The 19,606-nt window shown below is 45.2% G+C and overlaps 1 protein-coding gene across 1 annotated transcript in view; it reads right to left on the minus strand.

Moving 5' to 3' along the window:
* The window catches only part of SGPP1 (sphingosine-1-phosphate phosphatase 1), an 81,711-nt gene that overhangs the window by 13,388 nt on the left and 48,717 nt on the right, over positions 1-19,606 (minus strand). Inside the window, exon 2 of the mRNA XM_030214422.1 lies at positions 11,439-11,528. Within this exon, the coding sequence (XP_030070282.1) occupies positions 11,439-11,528 (90 nt within the window). The remainder of the gene's footprint in view (positions 1-11,438; positions 11,529-19,606) is intronic.

The raw sequence follows: 19,606 nt of genomic DNA on the forward strand, positions 1-19,606 counted from the left end.
TAATTATACTCTGTGAAGTCATAGCACTTGGGGGTGTGTTTCCTTCCCCACACAACTCCCACCCACCTTATGACTCACTCATCAATCAGCTGAATTGAAGTGTTTGGTACTGATTGGAAGGGAATAGAAGGGAATATCAAAAATAAACAAGTCAAATGCTTTTTATCTGTTCAGAGAATCAATTACATTTATAGGGCCTTTAATTACCAATATCTTAAATCTTTGAGGTGAATCTACCAAAAAAAAAAAAAAAAAAAAAGATTTCACACATCAGATATATAAAACATATTTTTGAAGTTTGAAAAGATAAATTGCTGCATACCATAAGAACAGGTGAGCAAGAAAGCTACAGACAGCTCTCACATAAAAAGGTTTAGCTGCTTCTTTTGAAACTGTTGCCTCCATTAAAGCATTGCCCAGTTGCTCCTGCATATGCTACTTCCAATCCCAAAATAGATGTCTGAACCTCCCACTGCAGTCTCGAGAGCCTGCCACGGGAAGGCCTGGCAGCCATTTAGGCTGAGGAACCTGTAAGGGGCAAGATCGACTGGGGATTGCTCATACCCAGAAGCAGCTACTAGACCACCAGGCCATTTAAAGGTATGCTCGGGGAGGACCTTCGGGTGGTAGGAAGACAGAGGAAAAAGTAGGAACTTATTGAGTCACTAAAACTGTTGCCTCCGTTAAAGCAATGTCCAGTCGCTCCTGCTTATGCTACTTCCAATCCCAAAATGGATGTCAGGACCTCCCACAGCAGTCTCGAGAGCCTGCCACGGGAAGGCCTGGCGGCCATTTGGCTGAGGAACCTGTAGAGGCAAGAACGACTGGATATCGCTCTTACCCAGAAGCAGCCACTAGACCACCCAGCCATTTAAAGGTAGGCTCGTGGAGGACCTTCAGGTGGTAGGAAGGCAGAGGGATTGGAATTGGATGGCCAGCTGGTGCAGCAGGACCTGCCCATTTTTGTGAGTGGGGGCAGCGGAAAGTGATTGTGAGGGGGTTGGAAGGGGTGTGTGGAGAGCTTCGGTTTTAATAGAAAATGCACACGCATTTTCAGCCAAAACCTGAGGAGAAATTAGGTCCTACCTGCTAATTTGCTTTCCTTTAGTCCCTCCAGACCGTCCCAGAATGACTGATGGGTTATGAACGTCTACCAACAGGTGGAGACTGAGAACACTGATTCTTGAGTGAGCCAATAAGACACCTGTTCAGCCCCTGAAAGCCTCAGCATTCACATAAGAAAGCAAGAGGAAAGAAAGAAACCAGAAATTGGTGTGCAACTCAGTTCTCACAGCCACCTACAGACAAAGAAACACTGCTTGGCACCAGTCAAATAGTTTGACTACACCATACTGAGTCAGTAACACCAGTAGGGTACTTATTTGCAACCGCTTAGTAAAGGTTGTTTGCTTGTTTTGTTTTTTTTTTTAATCCAAATAGCTAACCACAGAGACAAGAGCAAACGGAATGAACATAACAGAACAAATTGGATACTGCATAGGGAGGGATCTGGGCTCATCCGGAGGGACTAAAGGAAAGCAAATTAGCAGGTTAAAACCTAATTTCTCCTTCCTTAGTGTCCCTCCGGACTGGCCCAGAATGGCTGATGGGAGGTACAAGAGCAGTAAATCAAGGGAGGGACCCAAACAGAACCACAGTAAGATCACACTGACTGAAAACTGAGACCCACCGCACCTGGACGTCCATTCTGCAATACCAGAGAAAAGGATGCCTGGAAGACCAGATTGCCACTGTGCCATCATCCGCCAGAGTAGCCCAAGAATGCTCAGTCGAAGACGAGGCCTGCCTTCTCTCAAAATGAGGAGAAAAGACCTCCGAAACAGACTTGCATGCCAGAAGAGATGCAGAACCAATGAATCCTCCAATTCACCGAGCAAGGGCTGCCTTAGAAACCTCTACACCTTGTCACCCCCGCCGAGCATGCATATACAACTACCAAACTGACCTCACATCCAGCTTACTTCAAGAACACTGGTCCTGCAAACCTTTGGAAAAGCCTAGAGACAGAAAGACCAGAGACTGGAAATACAAAAGGGCGACAAGTCCTCCTGATGAAAGAAAGGAACTGGCCAGAAAAGAGAGCATGGAATCCCACAAATAAAAAAAGGAGCCCTACAACAGAGAGAGAAGCAGCAACTTGGACCCCCAGCTCACCAAGGAAATGGTCATGAAATAAATACTGTCTTCAGAGTAAGGTCTTTAAGGGAAAGGGAAAGAGAAGAGCTAAAGAAAGGTCCAAAAGGAGGATGAACCACAGTGGAAAGCACAAGACTGAAATCTCAAGAAGTAAAGGAAGGACACCTCAGAAGATGTAAGGAACTACCTCACAACATCTGAAGGACTCGCCAAAGACTATCCAAGAGGCATCCCCAAAACAAGCCAATGCCTCCACAGTAAATGAAAGAGAAGTAACAGCTAACCCCTTCTGAACCATTCAGCAAAAAAATAAAATAAAATTCAAGTATCTATGGCACCGAAGTATGCAATGGCACGACCCCATGGCCATCACATCAACCCTCAAAATATCTCCAAGCCATGACAGAAGCCAAAGTAGAGCAACACCGGGAATCTAGCCGAATGGCACACATTTTAGCAGAAAATCTCCAATTCCTTAACTGCTGCCTCAAGAGCCAAGCCATAAGACAAAATCGAAACGGTCTGGACATAGCCATTGAACCCGAAAGATAAGATCTATCGAATCATAAAGAGTAAGGAACGACTGTACTACTAGACACCACAGAACCGCATATCAAGGACTTCCAAACCAAACTGGAACTACAAGAGCCAGTCACTGCGCCTCTCAATCTGCTAGAAGACATGGCCTATCCAAGGCCAGGGAGGACATACATATAGAAGACTCTCCAACCAAGACCAAAATAGAGCAACCAGGCTCTCAAAGCCCTGCTGTCTTCCGCAACTGAAGTCCAGAGGCATCTTGGAATGCCCTCACACTACCATGAGATCCATCATTGGTAATTCCCATCTGCAACTATGACAGAAAACACTGTGGAACGAAAGGACCACTCGCCCAGGTCCAAGGAGAGACGGCTGAGGATGTATGCCTAAACATTTGGAACCCCTGCCACATGGGAGGCCAACAGACCCTGGAGGTGACCCCCTGCCCAACACATGAGAACTGTCCCCTCCCCTCAGGGGTGCGACTAATCATGCTGCTCCGGCAGTAACACAGCTGTCTTAACCGACAAAACTTGCATTGCTGTGTCCATGAAGAGAATCTGAAACTTGCAATGCGGCAGTCGAATCACTCCGCTCCTGGGACCACAGCCCTCGCACCAGCTGATGCAGACAGTGGCTCCCCCCAGCCCCTGAGACTGGTATCGGAGACAGTTCCGTCCTCAGACTGGTCTTCAGAAGTCCCCACCAGAAACTCCAATGCATAGCAGCCGTGAATTGCAGCTTGGCTCTCCAAGGAATATGACTGAGGCAACCGAGAGGAGAGATCACTGAAGGAGCCCCATGAGAACTGTGACCCATGGGACTACCTCTATGGCCACCGACATTGATCCCATAACCTAGCAGATGCTGACTCAGCAACTCTTGAACCAGAGTTTGAAGCTTGACCGCCTGTGGCCATGGAAGATACACTCTGCCTCAAAGCATGTCGGAGGAGGCACCCAAATACTCCAAGAACTGTGTCGAAGCAAGAGGATCATGCGGGGAAAGAATACTCAACCTAAGAACTACTTGAGCAGAAACTCAACAGCTGCCCTGATATGACGTACAGCAAATCAACCAGCCATCCAGGCACAGATGAACCAGCACCCCCTCCTTGCGAAAGGCCACCGCCACCACTACCACCACAACCGTGGCAAAAGTCCACAGGCCTTTGCCAGACTAAATGGCAATACAACGAAAACAACAAAGTCCACACAAAATTTCAAGTGGAGGCATCTCCGGCAAGACCGAATGGCCGAAAAGTGAAGATAAACTTCTGTGAAGACTAGTACAATGAGCAATTCCACCAAAAGAACAGCCACCTGACCAATCTAAGAGTCTGTATGTAGAAAGAGAGAACTCAAAGAACCCGATGAACGCTCTGAGGTCTAGGAGGGGGACAAAAGACCCCTTCCTTCCTCAGCACTACCACAGAGAAGGAATAACGACCCTTTTCCTTTCTGGACTCTATAGCTAGGCCGCCCGCCCGCAGAAGTAGTAGTCTGAGGATAAGCAAGCGACAAATAGAGTCCAGAAAAGTGTCCAGCAAAGCATGAGCGAACTCGAGATCGTAACCAGCAAGGAAATGTTCGAAGATCCAGTAGTCCGAAATAAGCTGGCCCCACCTCCAAGAAAAATCTCCAACCGAGCACCTACCCAAATAGAGAATGGACCTCGGCATCTTCAGTGTGCAGCACGGACCTGGGCCTGGATGGCGGAAGCACCACCACGGACTCAAAGCCAGCCTCCAAGAAAAGACAGTATATGCAGGAAGCAACAAGACCACTGAAAGACAGCACCTCTGCCTGCACGATAAAGCTGCGACTCACAGCCACATGCCTACCAACCGCAAATGAATTCAGTCGATCATCCAGAAGACAAGACACCTGAGAGAATCCTAGGCTCTGGACCAATGCAGCCAACTCATCTCCAAACAACAAGGATCACCTAAAGGTTAACTCACAGAGCCTGGACCTTGAGGCTGCCTCTGCAGACCACCCGTGCAGCGCAAGAGAACGACACACTGCCAACACTCAAGAACATATACTTAGCAGACACCTGAAGCATCACAGAAAGTGCATCGGATAAAAGGACTGACTCCATTCCAAACTGAGCTACATCCTGATCCAACAGAGAAAAGGCTCCTAAGCACACCTTGGTCATGAAAACCTCCGCAGATGGCCGCTTGCACCGCCAAAGCTGAATCAGTGAAACAATGCTGGAAAACACCTTCAACGGAGGTCCTGAGGGACACATCTCAGGCACTGTGGGTTCAAGGCAACCGCAGAAATTCCAGAGACCTCTACCAAGCGCTTAAGGAACTGCTGATCCTAAGCCACAACAGGAGAAGACTAATGCTGGAGCTGGCCAACCGGAATGTCCCACTGGGCTTGCACAAGGACCCTGATGGCCAGATGCATGGGAATGGATCTGCCAGACCTCTGGATTTCTCTCACAAAGGGGACCACCTAATGTAGTACAGGAGCCTCCTGCTCCTCTCCAAAATAAAGAACGTGGAAGTCTATGTTCTTAAATACCCTCACCAGGAGTTAAGGCAACTGCGATAAACAACCTGCCTCAGCACACTCAAATTCCCTCTCTTCTAAGGGCTGTTCCTCCAGGTCCCCCAAAAGGGGACACCCTGCACCTCAACACACACTGTCAATGGAAGCGTCGAACCCTAAGAAGCCCTGCACCCCCCCAGACGGTCCAGGATCCACCTCTGAAGTGGGGTTGGGTGGCTGAGCAGCGACCGGCGCACTCAAAATGTGCTGAAAACTGACCGCTCCAAACACAAAAGCAGCACCGCTCGAACAGCCCCACACCATGACGCTAGTATTCATTTTTCTTTTTAAATGCTACTCTGTGGCTCCAAGCATCTCTGATACCATGCAAAAGAAAACAAACCCAAGTGGCGGTAAAACCTTACTGCTTAGAAACAGAGCACAGACATCACTATCCGCCCAAAGGAAGAAGCACCCAAACACTACCCCGAGCCCAAGACCCTGCAGGGAGACAGCAACGAAAGCAGGCTAAAACAACTGCACTGCAGAAGAAACAGCGCTTCCAAGCAAAACTTTTTTTTGCAAATAGTGGCCATTCCCCGCAGCTCTGCAAACTTCCTTCCCTCGAAGGGGTTGAGGCCAGCAACGGACCAAAGTCCACCCTAGGCACTCAGGGAAAGCTCAGGGAATAGGAGGGAACTGCATACAGATGCAGAAAAAGGAAAGAACAGAAATCCTTAATCTTCCTATTATAACTATTAGTATTATCTTCTCTTTTTTCCCCCTCAGAAGACAGAAATTAGAAAGAAAATCAGAAGAGAAACTTTGAGACCAAGGGTATCACCACATCTACCACCTGCTGGAGACTGAGAATACTGAGACTTTCAGGGGCTGAGCAGGGGTCTTACTGGCTCGCTCAAGAATCAGTGTTCTGAGTCTCCACCTGTTGGCAGATGTGCATAACCCATCAGTCATTCTGGGCTGGTACAAAGGGACAGTAAGGAAATCCAGATTTCGGGTTCATTTCAGTGTCAAAACTGAAATTCGGTTGGCCTCTATAATGGATTTCTCTGTACACCTCAGAAGAGTATACCAAGCTTCTGCCAGCCAGACACATCATCCCGGGAGGTGTGCTGTCTGCCTGATGCCAACATCTGAGACGTTATAAAGAGTTTGCTAAGATTCATCAAACCTACTGACTATCCAGTGCTGCTCATCCATGTTGGCATGAATTATGCTGCTAGATAACCCACCAAACATGTTAAAAGTGACTTCATGGACTTGTGAGAGAGGGTGAAGCAAACAGGTGCGCAGGTGGTGCTCTTGTAGATTCTCTGCATCGAGTGTAAAAGCCAAAGCAGAGAGGCTTACATCCTGGAGATGAACATATGGTTGTACAGCTGGCATCACAACATTTTGGCTTCCTGGACCATAGCATAATTTTCCAAGTGCTGCTGAATAGAGATTGGGTCTACCTATCAAAGATGTGTAATGTCTTTCATAGGCTGGCTAAACCACTCAAGAGGGCTGGTTCTAGATCTAGGAGGCTGTGATGGAAGAGGCTTACTTGAATTTAGAGATGTGGTTCACTGAGAACTATGACAGTTATAGCTCTGGCATATAATCTATTCATAAAGGACAGAGTAGGAAGAAAAGGAGGAATGGTGGCATATATTAAAGATAACATTAAAGCAACAGAACTTAAGGGTTAAGGAGGTAGAACTGTGTTTTAATCTAGAAAGAAAAAATGGAACATCTATATACCGTGGTGTGGTACATAGTCCTCCACAGGTAGAAAAGTGGACAGATAGTTCATTAAAGACATTCACAATATATTGTTGCTATGGAAGGGAAGTAGTACTTATAGGTGATTTCACTATGCTGAAGGGTGACTGGAATATTCTCTCTGTGGTGTCATCTAGAAGTATGGATATCCTGAATTTTCTACAGGGAGAACTGTTTCACCAATTGGTAATGGAACACATGTAGGATGAGGTCATACTGGACCTAGTGTTTATAAAATGAGGAAAGTTTACTATTACAGTGGGTGATCATCTGGCATCCAGTGATCACCAGATAACGTGGTTCAATATCAAGATACACGATGAGAGGGTTCTTTCAAAAGTGAAAGTTCTAGACTTCAAAAAGGTAAAATTATGCCTTACCTGCTGATAATTTTCTTTCCTTTAGTAGCAGCAGACGAATCCAGTCTGACTTAGAGAAACCATGACCGCAATGGACTCCTCTTCAGTGGTTTCTGTTCTCTCTTTTTTGTTTTTTAACTAAAGACTAGGACAAGAACAGACAAGAAAAACAAACGTGGCTGACAGAGGGCGGGATCCTGGATTCATCTGCTGCTACTAAAGGAAAGAATTTAAAACGGAGGCGCCACCAGGAGTTGCACCAGATCCACATACCAAGGGGCCTCCTGTTGCTAGGACAACTCAGCTACCTGGTATAACTTGTTACAAATGTAATTTACTGAGAAGAGGTATGGCAAGGACACCAATTGCAAGCCTCCACCACATATGCAGCACCTATGATTGGTCCAGGGTTGAGGAGAGGTGGATGCTCAACACAGCCTATAAAACCACGCTGCAGACAAAGAAACTCTGAAAAACTAGCCATGCTTGGAAAGAGTTTCAGTTCCGTCCCATGGCCTATTTTTTCCCCGAAGGGGGTGCTCTCCCCCCTTTGTAAAAACTAATTCTCTATAGCTAAGAATCTTTCTTTCTCTCTGTTCTGCGACCTTTGTATGAGGAATAAACTTTCCTTCCTCCTTTTTCTCTTCTTTATATAATTAGTCTGATTACTTATAATTAACAGAGGTGCTGATGTTAGATTTTGTAAGTTTGTTACAACTTGAAACTGATATCTGATGCTGTGCTGGCGAGTAAGAATAAAAGACTTTTTTCTCTAATTCCTGTCCAATTTTTTCCTGTAATACTTTGTAAGATGTTTAGAGAATAGCAACCAAATGCGCAGCCTAGTACACAACTAAGATTTAATGCTAAGAAATGTAGGGTTACAAGAATCCAAGGGAACAGAACAATATAGGGGGTGAAGTGCTTCTGTGTACAGAAGAAGAATGGGACTTGGGGGTGATTGTGTCTGATGACCTTAAGGACGCCAAACAGGTAGAAAAAGCAACAGTCAAAGCCAGAAGGATGCTCAGGTGCATAAGGAGAGAGATTACCAGCAGGAAAAAAAAAAAACAGATGATAGTACCCTTGTATAAGTCTCTGGGAAGACCCCATTTAGAGTACTGTGTGCAATTCTGGAGACCGCACCTACAACAATATATAAACTAAGTATATATGGTACTAAGCCATGTAGACTACTGCAATGAAATTTATGCGGGATGCAAAGAACAAACCTTAAAGAAACTTCAGACCACTCAAAACACGGCAGCAAGGCTCATCTTCGGAAAAACGCGATTTGAAAGTGCAAAACCTCTCCGCAAAAAACTACACTGGCTCCCAATCAAAGAACGCATCGCCTTCAAAATCTGCACTATGGTCCACAAAATTATCTACAGTGAAGCACCAGAATACATGACAGACTTACATAGTAACATAGTAGATGACGGCAGAAAAAGACCTGCATGGTCCATCCAGTCTGCCCAAGACAAACTCATATGTGTATACTTTACCTTGAATTTGTACCTGTCCTTTTCAGGGCACAGACCATATAAGTCTGCCCAGCAGTATTTCCCGCCTCCCAACCACCAGTCCCACCTCCCATCCCGGCTCTGGTACAGACCGTATAAGTCTGCCCTCCCCTATCCTCGCCTCCCAACCACCAACCCCTCTTCCCCCCACCTGTTCCGCCACCCAATTTCAGCTAAGCTTCTGAGGATCCATTCCTTCTGCACAGGATTCCTCTATGCATATCCCACGCATGTTTGAACTCCGTTATCGTTTTCATCTCCACCACCTCCCGTGGGAGGGCATTCCAAGCGTCCACCACCCTCTCCATGAAAAAATACTTCCTGACATCTTTCCTGAGTCTGCCCCCCTTCAGTGAAGCACCAGGATACATGACAGACTTGATCGACCTACCAACCAGAAACACATCCGAATCATCACAAACATACCTAAATCTGCACTACCCAAGCTGCAAAGGACTCAAATACAAATCAACTTACATATCCTGTTTTTCCTACATCAGCACCCAACTATGGAATGCACTACCAAAAGCCTTGAAAACTGCGTACGACCATCTACACTTCAGGAAAACTCTAAAAACTCACCTGTTCAAAAAAGCATACCCTACCAATCCAACATAAATGCCTGATCGCTGCAACACAACAACACTAAAGTACGTAATGGACATTACACAACTCTCCAGTTGTACGATTCCTTTATGTGGTCTTACCACATGAACCCTATCCTAACACATCACCACTCTGTATTTTTTACCCCGGAGTCTGCAAACACTTCTCCGGTATTATGTAAGCCACATTGAGCCTACAAATAGGTGGGAAAATGTAGGATACAAATGTAATAAATAAATAATAAATAGGATGGAGTCAGTCCAGAGGATGGCTACAAAATTAGTAAGCGGTCTCAGTCATAAAACATATAGGGACAGGCTTATGAACCGCAACATGTATACACTGGAAAAGAGGCGGGAGAGAGGGGATACGATAGAGAGACGTTTATATACTTCAGTGGAATATGTACAGGAGGTGAGCCTTTTTCAAATGAAGGAAAACTCTGGAATGAAGGGGCATATGATGAAGTTAAGAAGAAATAGGCTTAGGAGGAATCTAAGAAAATACTCTTTCACAGAAAGGGTGATGGATGCGTGGAATTACTAAGGATGGGCAAACTGGATGGGCCATTTGGCCCTTATCAGCAGTCGTGTTTCTATGTCTGCATGACTTTAGGCTCACCAAAACTAGGAAACAAACTTTTTGTGGGGTGGTAAATGCTTTCTGGAATAAATTACCAAGTCAGTTTAAGAAGGAAGCAAGTTATTTGCAATTTCATTGTTTGTTAAAAATATGGTTATTTAAATCAGTACTTTGATGTATTATAGGAGAATGGAATGCGTACTTGGCAACCCTAAATGGCTATTTGAGAGTATCATGCAGGCTGTCATTAAAGCGATCACGAGTACTACTACTACTCACTTCTATAGCGCTACAAGGCATATGCAGCGCTGTACATCACACATAAAAAGACAGTCCCTGCTCAAAGAGCTCACAATCTAAGTAGGACAAACAGATAGACAGACAGAACAACTAAGAGGTAAGGGAATTAAAGAGGAGGGGATAAAAGGGGTACAGGGCAAGTGAGTAGTGGTTAGGAGTCAAAAGCAGCATCAAAGAGGTGGGCTTTTAGCCTGGATTTGAAAACGGCCAAGGACGGAGCTAGACGTACAAGGTCGGGAAGTCTATTCCAGGTGTGAGGTGCTGCGAGATAAAAGGAACAGAGTCTGGAATTAGCAGTAGAGGAGAAGGGGACAGACGAGAGATTTATCCACAGAACGGAGTACCCGAGGGGGGGTGTAGGGAGAGACAAGAGTGGAGAGGTACTTAGGAGCAGTAAAGTGAATGCATTTATAGGTCAGTAAGAGAACTTTGAATTGAATGCGGAAACAGATAGGGAGCCAGTGAATTGACTTGAGGAGAGGGCTAATGTGAGCATAGCGACTCTGGCAGAAAATGAGTCACGCAGCAGAGTTTTGGATTGATTGAAGAGGAGAGAGATGGCTAATAGGGAGGCCGGTGAGAAGCAGGTTGCAATAATCTAGGCGAGAGGTGATAAGAGTGTGGATAAGGGTTCTGGTAGAGTGCTCAGAAAGGAAGGGACGGATTTTGCTGATGTTATAAAGAAACGACAGGTTTTGGCAATCTGCTGAATATGAGCAGAGAAAGAGAGAGGAGTCGAAGATGACCCCAAGGTTACGAGCTGATAAGACAGGGAGAATGAGAGTGCCATCCACAGAAATAGAGAAAGGGGGGAGAGGTGGGTTTAGGGGGAAAGATGAGAAGCTCGGTTTTGGCCATGTTAAGTTTCAGATGATGTTCAGACATCCAGGCAGCAATATCAGATAGGCAGGCTGATACATTGGTCTGGATGTTGATTGAGAGTAGATATAAACTCTGAGAAGAGGAACAGATCAGAATAGAAAAAATATTAGTTTTTACTTTAGGTTGTAGAACAGATCATGTTGAATTGACTTTTACAGTTAAGTTCAGTACAATAGAAGTACATGCATTTGTCTTACCAGAATGGAGTGCATGCCCATGTAAATTCGACTAAAGCAAACTAGAGAACACCAGACAACCGCAAGAAACAGTCCGAACACGAATGAATACTGGGAGAAAAAAAAGAAAGAAGAAATTAGCTTCATAATTGGAGAAACAAACTGCAATAATTATTTCATAAGCATCACCATACTGAGACAGAACAAAGGTCACAAAAGCAGCTTTACAAATGCTTGTAGATAACATGAAAGCATTAAACACTTTTTTACCTTTAAATTTCACTGCTGTTTGACACATTACCACATTTCAGCATCTCCATAACTTAACTATACAATTTAACACTAAAACAGGATTTTAGTATAACCACAAACTAAACGACAGACCTATTGGAGTAAATTATATATACCCTTGAGACATTTTTTTTTTTTTTTGGGGGGGGGGGGGGGGGGGGGGGGAGGTGAACGACAAAATCTCCCAGAAGGGATTTACATAAGAAAAGCACTATAATGAAGAAATACTTTACAGTGAACTTTTACCAGAAAACAAATAATATTGATGAACCAAAAAAAAACCTTGATTGGCTAATAGTACTTCCCAGCCATGCATTACATGAACAAAATTTAGATCTTGTTTGTCTTAGTCATTTCTGATATTCAAATATTAAATAACAAGGGTTCAGAAACTGTAGAATAACAGAGACTACTGGTGCCTTTCCAGCTGTAAAAAAAAACCTGATTTTATTTTGTTTCCCAGTAATAGGTTAAAAGGTAGAGTTTTGGATTTCATATACTGCCTTCTGAGGTACAACCAAAGCATTTAACATTTATTATATGCAGGTAATTTCTGTCCCTAATGGGCTCACAATTTAAGGTTTTATACTTGGGATAATGAAGGTTCAGTGGCTTGTCCAATGTCATGATGCGCTGCAGAGGGGAACAAACCCAGTTCCCAAGGTTCTCAGCCCACTGCACAACCCATTAGGCTACACCTCCAGTACTTTGTCAGGTAGCCCAAATGCAATTATCAAACTACCACCTCTGTTATCCTCCAATTCCAGTAACGGGAAACTAGGTCTTTCCTGCTAATTTTCTTTCCTTTAGTCCCACTTTTAGTATTCCTGGGTTATGCCCATCAACCAGCAGATTGAGATTAAAATGCCATAGAATCTGCTCTATAAAGGCAATGTACAACTTCAGCACTTTAGTACTTTGATAATCAAGTAATGGTGAATCTCCTTGAAACTATTAAAACCAATAGAGTATTTAAGGAAAATGCTATGGTAGGATTATTGAGAAGAGACTAGTTGACAAAAGAATTGGTCTAATTCATGTAAAGGCATGAAAACAACAGAGTTGAACTAGACCTTTAAAAATTAACATCTAAAACATTCAAACCAGAGGGTGAAAGATCTAACTTCTCCTTCCATCCCGTAGGATAAGTACTGCAATAATGGGACAGACCGAAGATCCACCAAGCCCAGCATCCTGTTTCCAACAGTGGCCAATCTAGGTCACTAGTACAATACATTTTATGCTGCTTATCCTTGAAATAAGCAGTGGATTTTCCCCAAGTCCATTTTAATAATGGTCTATGGACTTTTCATTTAGGAAACCATCCAAACCTTTTTTTAAAACTTCACTAACTGCTTTTACTACACACTCTGGCAACAAATTCCAGAGTTTAATTACACATTGAGTGAAGTAATATTTTCTCTGATTCGTTTTAAATTTACTACCTTGTAGCTTCATTGTATGTTCCCTAGCCCTAGTATTTTTGGAAAGAATAAACAAGCGATTCATGTCTACCTGTTTCACTCCACTCATTTTATAGACCTCTATCATATTGTCATGTCTGTGGCCGTGACCACCCTCAGACTTACCTTATTTCTGGGGGTCAGCTTCTAAGCTGGCTTCTGCCTATCCTTTCTGGAGTAGTTTTCCTTCTGTGTGCTGGCTGTTTCCAGCATGTCTCTAATTACTCCACTCTACTGCACCTGGGGGTGCTGCCTGAGTTAGCTCTACCTCTGTCTCCAGCCTGGCTCTGTTTGCTCCTCTGTGCTGCTCCTAGGTATTCCAAGTCTATGTTCTGTGTGCGCTCTGCCTGCTCCTTGGTTTGTGCTCCTCTCACCCGCTGGTGGCCAGAGCCAGTGGCTGCCAGTTTGTCTTGCTGTTCCTACCCGTTCCAGACTTTAGCCCAGTCCGGTCCGGTTCTTCCAGGCTGCCCGACTTGTCTCTCTTGTTTGTGCCTGAACAGCCTCCGTAGTTGCTTACTGATGGCTGCAGCTGCTCCTCAGGTGTTGAAGGGCTTTATTAATCACTTAGAGACTGCAGCCTTTGCCTTTGCATCTTCTAAGGTCCCTGGTATGTTAGAGTGCTCTGTGCACTGCTACCTTGTCTAGTTCTCCTGTGTTTTGCTTAGTGTGAGTTTCTAGCTTGTGACTAGTTAGCTTGGGCATAGCTTTCTTGTTAGCTTGTGTACAGCTTTACTAGTTTTCTTGTGTTTAGCTTTCTGGTTTACCCGTGTGTGTTTTCCTTTGCTTCTGGAGCTTCAGCCCTAGACCTGTCCGCTGCCAGTACTCCTTGCTACTGGAGCTCCAGCCATAGTCTTGCTACTTGACCTGACCATTGCCTGAATCTGACTACTCTCTGCCTGCTGCCTGACCCGACTACTCTCTGCCTGTGGCCAGACCTGACTATTGCTAGAACCCGGACATTCCCTGCCTGTCTGCCTTGCTTTCGCCTAGGTGCCTGGGGGCACTTCTGTATCCTGATTCCTGTTGTTCCGGCTTGCTAGTTCCAGTTCTGGTTTTCCTGTAAGCCCTGCTGGCTGCCCGAACCTGAGGGCTCAATCCTCGGGGAACGGTGGCAAGCGTAGGTGAAGCCTAGGTCCAATGTTCCTGTCCAGCGGGTTCCGGTCCCGTGTGTTCCAGTTCAGTGGGCTCCACTCCAGTGTGTACCAGTCCAGTGGGTTCCAGTCCAGTGCGCACCCGTCCGGTGCGTTCCAGTACTGTGTATTCCAGTGCAGAACTCCAGTCCGGGGTTCCAGTCCAGCCTTGCCTCATCTCTGCTTTGAAGGTGACCTTGCCTGCCACTGCTGCTCCTCGGCAGTGGTCCAAGGGCTCACAAACCCAGTGCTTCCACGGAAGAAGCCTGACACATATCTCTCCTCAGGTCTATTCTCCAAGCTGAAGAGCCCTAGCCGCTTTAGCCTTTCCTCATAGGGAAGTCATTCCATCCCCTTCATCGCCCTTCTCTGTACCTTTTCTAATTCCGCTATCTTTTTTGAGATGAGGTGACCAGAATTGAACACAATATTCGAGGTGCAGTTGTAACATGGAGCAATACAAAGGCATTATAATGTCCTCATTTTTGTTTTCCATTCTTTTCCTAATAATACCTAACATTCTATTTGCTTTCTTAGCCTCCTCCACACACTGTGCAGAGGGTTTCAACATATCATCAACGATGACGCCTAGATCCCTTTCCTGGTTGGTGACTCCTAATGTGGAACCTTGCATTACGTAACTATAATTAGGGTTCCCCTAATAATTCACAAACTTATGCACATATGAGGATCCAAGATGGCTTGAGAGTTTATAATAAGAAATGGAGCACAATTATTGCATCTTGGTATCTACAACTCATCAAATCTCAAAAGATATTCTGTAGAACTTTGGACTGATTACACAACAAATGTTTTGCAACATGCAATTGTCTTGCAAAATAAAACACATTCTTCTAAAAGTTTGAAACTGAAAGTAAACAAGTTACTGATCAAGTTAAATGGGTGGCCCTGGCCAGTCAGCAAATTACTAACCTTTGGCACCATAAATACAATTTGCTCATGTGTATATGGATCTCCAGGAGAAGAGTGCTAAGTCCAAAGACTTACTTCAATTCACATACTAAGTCAAGCATTTGCAGGTAGGAAAATGTGGAACAAAATTAATGGAAATTTTTTTACTCAAAATTTAAATTAAGCAGTACCACCTGTTGGATAGCATATGAACAGAGTTAATTACCTATTTCATGGAGTTTAAGTCCTATTCTTCAGATGGAATTACATAGCAAATGCCAACCAAAGCAGCTCTCCTATTTTGATTCACAATGTCTCCTTCTAATATTCTATTTTGCAAAGGCTACTTCTGGGGAAATTATGTACAAGGTTTTAAAGTTACATGCACAACTTCTGAATTCTACACCATTCTGAATCTGTCAAAACAATATTTTCACTAATCATTGTTCTGCATAGTGGCACAGCTTCCTTAGCCCCCTGCCAGCCTACCATTTTTTACCCACTGAAAAAAATGCAGCATAAAGGCATGGACGGTAAAATTAGTTATTACCTGATAATTTCTTTCCATTAGTCCCGACAGATCAATCCAGAGACTGGTGGGTTATGTCCCTCTACCAGAAGGTGGAGATAGAGAGCACTTCTGAGGCTCTACATATGGTCAGGTGTAACCACCCCAACCTCAGTATTATCGATATCAAAGCCATGTAGACTTTGAACTCCCAACTAGAGAGCCATTCTCCTGTCTTCAGAAAATTCAAGTACACCCTGCAACCGCAACAGTGGAAGGAACTCATACAGCTCACAGCAAGTAAGGAATTTGCTCCAATCCCCATTGAACAATGAATGAACAATCTGAAACCGCAACTCCAAACAATCTAGAAATCAAACAAACGAGAAAAGCAGAAAATTCCAGGGAGGGCCTCTGGATTGGTCTGTCGGGACTAATGGAAAACAAATTATCAGGTAATAACTAATTTTACCTTCCATTGCGTCCCACAGATCAATCCAGAGAGACTGGTGGGATGTACCCAAGCAGTTCTTAAGTAGGGCGGGACCCAGATGTCCCAGTTTACAGAACCGAAGCCCCGAATGAAGCATCAGCCCTTGCTGCTACGTCCAACCAATAGTGCTTCGAAAAAGTATGAACAGACGACCTGGTAGCCAATCTACAAATCTCCTCCAAGGACACCGACTTCGACTCCGTCACAGAAGTCGCATGCGCATTAGTGGAATGAGCTCAGAGGTGAGCAGGCGGATCCTTACCGGACACGATGTACACTGAAGCAATAGCTTCCTTCAACCAGCGAGCCACTGTTGTCTTAGAAGCTTGGTGTCCCTTTGACACGCAAAAAGCACAACCAGATTATCCAAGTACCATAAGTAATTCGTAACCTCCAAATATTTGATAATAGCCCACTTAACATCCAGATACCTGAGAGCGCGAAACTTCACAGGATGATCCTCTCTACGAAAAGAGGGAAGACAGAGTTGCTGATTCACATGGAAACGTGACACAAAGTTGGGCAAAAAGGAAGGGACTGTCCGCAGTGTAACCCCTGCCTCAGTAAAACGAAGAAACGGATCCCTACATGACAAAGCCTGTAGCTCAGAAACTCTCCTTGCCAATGAAATAGCGACCAAAAACACCATCTTCAATGTCAAATCTTTCACTGACAAAAGAGACAGAGGCTCAAAGGGAGGCCACTGCAATGCCCTCAGCACCAAATTCAGATTCCAGGTAGGAAACACAGAGGTCCACAGCGGGCGCAAATGATTGACCCCCCTCCCCCACACACACACAAAAAATGAATATCCGGATGGGAAGCTAAAGAAGGCCCCTAAAACACGTCAAAGCTGCCACTTGAACCTCATAGAGATCAACAACGGGTGTTTGTTGAGGCCATCCTGCAAAAATGCCAAGATCAAAGCCACCGAAGCAGAAAAGGCTGAGATCCCTGCTGCCATACACCAAAACTCAAAAGGTCCGCCACACTCTCGCGTACGCTGTCAAGGTGGAACGCTTCCTAGCTCGCAGCATAGTGGCAATAACTTTGTCCGGATATCCTTTTCTTCTCAAACTTGCCCTCTCAATAGCCAAGCCGTAAGACCAAACAGGGAGGGATCCTCCATAACAATGGGACCCTATAGAAATGATAAGTAATCCTCCGAGACCGGAGACCAGCGGCTCAGCAGGCACTTCTGAAGAGGCTTCATATGACTCCTGGCCCATGGAACCACCTCCAGCGTGGCTGCCATGGATCCCAAAACCTGAACATAATCCCAGGTCTTGGGTGCTAGAATGCACAATAGACTCTGAACCTGCGCCTGGAGCTTCAGCCTCCAATTCTCTGGCAAGAAGACCCTGCCCGACTGGGTGTCAAAAAGAACCCCAAGGTATTCCAGCGATTGAGAAGGAACCAAAATGACTCCTTTCCAGGTTGATAATCCAACCCAACGCAGCAAACCGACGACCTTGTCCGTCGCTTGAATGCCCGTATCAGCCAATCGTTGAGGTAAGGATGCACTTGCACTCCTTCCTGTTGCAGAAACGCTGCGACTACCACCATGATCTTGGAAAAGGTTTAGGGTGCTGTTGCCAACCCGAAGGGAAGAGCTTGGAATTGAAAGTGCTGGTCTAGGACCGCAACCGCAGAAACGATGATGAGGCGGCCAAATGGGAATGTGCAAATAAGCCTCTCTGAGATCGAGGGAAGAAAAACTCTCCGGGCTGAACTGCAGCTATGACGGAATGAAGAGTCTCCATCCAAAAGTGATGTACTCACAGAGCTCTGTTTACCCCTTTGAGATTGAGCACCGGACGAAGAGAGCCTTTCTTTGGTACCATGAAATAGATGGAATAATGGCCGAGGAACCGCTGTGCCACCGGTATGGGAACCACAGCCCATAAATTAAATTCTCTAAGGTGTTTCTGTCGCTATCTTTTGTGGCAATTTGCAAGGAGACTCCACAAAAAGATCTGACAGGGCTGAAAAAATTCTAGTTTGTAACCGTCCCGGATTACCTCCAAAACCTACTCATCTGAAATCACCATGGCCCATTCTCATAAGTACGTAAGTATTGCCATACTGGGAAAGAACAAAGGTCCATCGAGCCCAGAATCCTGTTTCCAACAGTGGCCAATTCAGGTCACAAATACCCGGCAAGATCTCAAAAATGTACAAAACATTTTATACTGCTTATCCCAGAAATAGTGGATTTTCCACAAGTCCATATAATAACAGTATATGGACTTTTCCTTTAGGAAGCCGTCCAAACCTTTTTAAAACTCTGCTAACAGCCTTTACCACATTCTCTGGCAACGAATTCCAGAGTTTAATTACACGTTGAGTGAAGAAACATTTTCTCCGATTCGTTTTAAATTTACTTCATCGCATGCCCCCTAGTCCTAGTATTTTTGGAAAGCGTGAACAGCCGCTTCACATCTACCCATTCAACTCCACTCATTATTTTATAGACCTCCCCTCAGTCGCCTTTTCTCCAAACTTAAGAGCCCTAGCCGCTTTAGCCTTTCCTCATAGGGAAGTCGTCCCATCCCATTTATCATTTTCGTCGCCCTTCTCTGCACCTTTTCTAATTCCACTATATCTTTTTTGAGATGCAGCGACCAGAATCAGTCCCCTTATCAAAGCCGGGAGATGGACCAAGGCCCCATCACTGGGTACGAGCCCCAGTGGTTGGTCTTGAGGCACAGCCACCTGAGCAGCGTTCCCCACAAAACGGCTGCTGCTTCTAAGGAAAATGTGGCTTCGCGAACTAAATGGACCTGCCTGGGCGATAACGCCTTGCATCTCTAAACCGGGCCCAAGAGGACCCCGCACGAGGAGCAGAGTTTGGTTTATCCTCAGGTAAACGACAACCCTTAGAATCTCCCGGATGCTTAACAATCTTGTCTAAATCCTCACCAAACAGAAACTTGCCTCGAAATTGCAAACAAGCAAGGCGAGACTTAGAAGCTGTATCTGCAGACCAGTGTCGAAGCCACAACCAGCAACGAGCCGCCACTGAGGGTTTACCAATGCCCGAAGAATGTCATACAGCAAATCCGCCAAATAAGCGAGGCCAGCCTCGAGCGAAGGCAATGTTGCCACCAGCTCTTCCAAAGAGGCTGCCTTAGGAACCCAGGACAGACACGCCCTGGCCGCGTAGGACCCAAAGACAGACGCCTGCATGCATAACACTGCTACCTCAAACAACATCTTTAAGAAAGATTCTGATTTCCTGTCCTGCGGATCCTTAGGTGCCGTGCCACCTTCCACAGGCAACGTAGTCTTCTTAGTAACCGCTGTAATCAACGAATCAACCATGGGCACACGCAAGGTTTCCCGCTCTCCTTCCGGAAGAGATAGAGGCGCGCCATGGCCCTCACCACACG

The sequence above is a fragment of the Microcaecilia unicolor genome, chromosome 9 (genome assembly GCF_901765095.1).
Source record: "Microcaecilia unicolor chromosome 9, aMicUni1.1, whole genome shotgun sequence".
Lineage (NCBI taxonomy): Eukaryota > Metazoa > Chordata > Amphibia > Gymnophiona > Siphonopidae > Microcaecilia > Microcaecilia unicolor.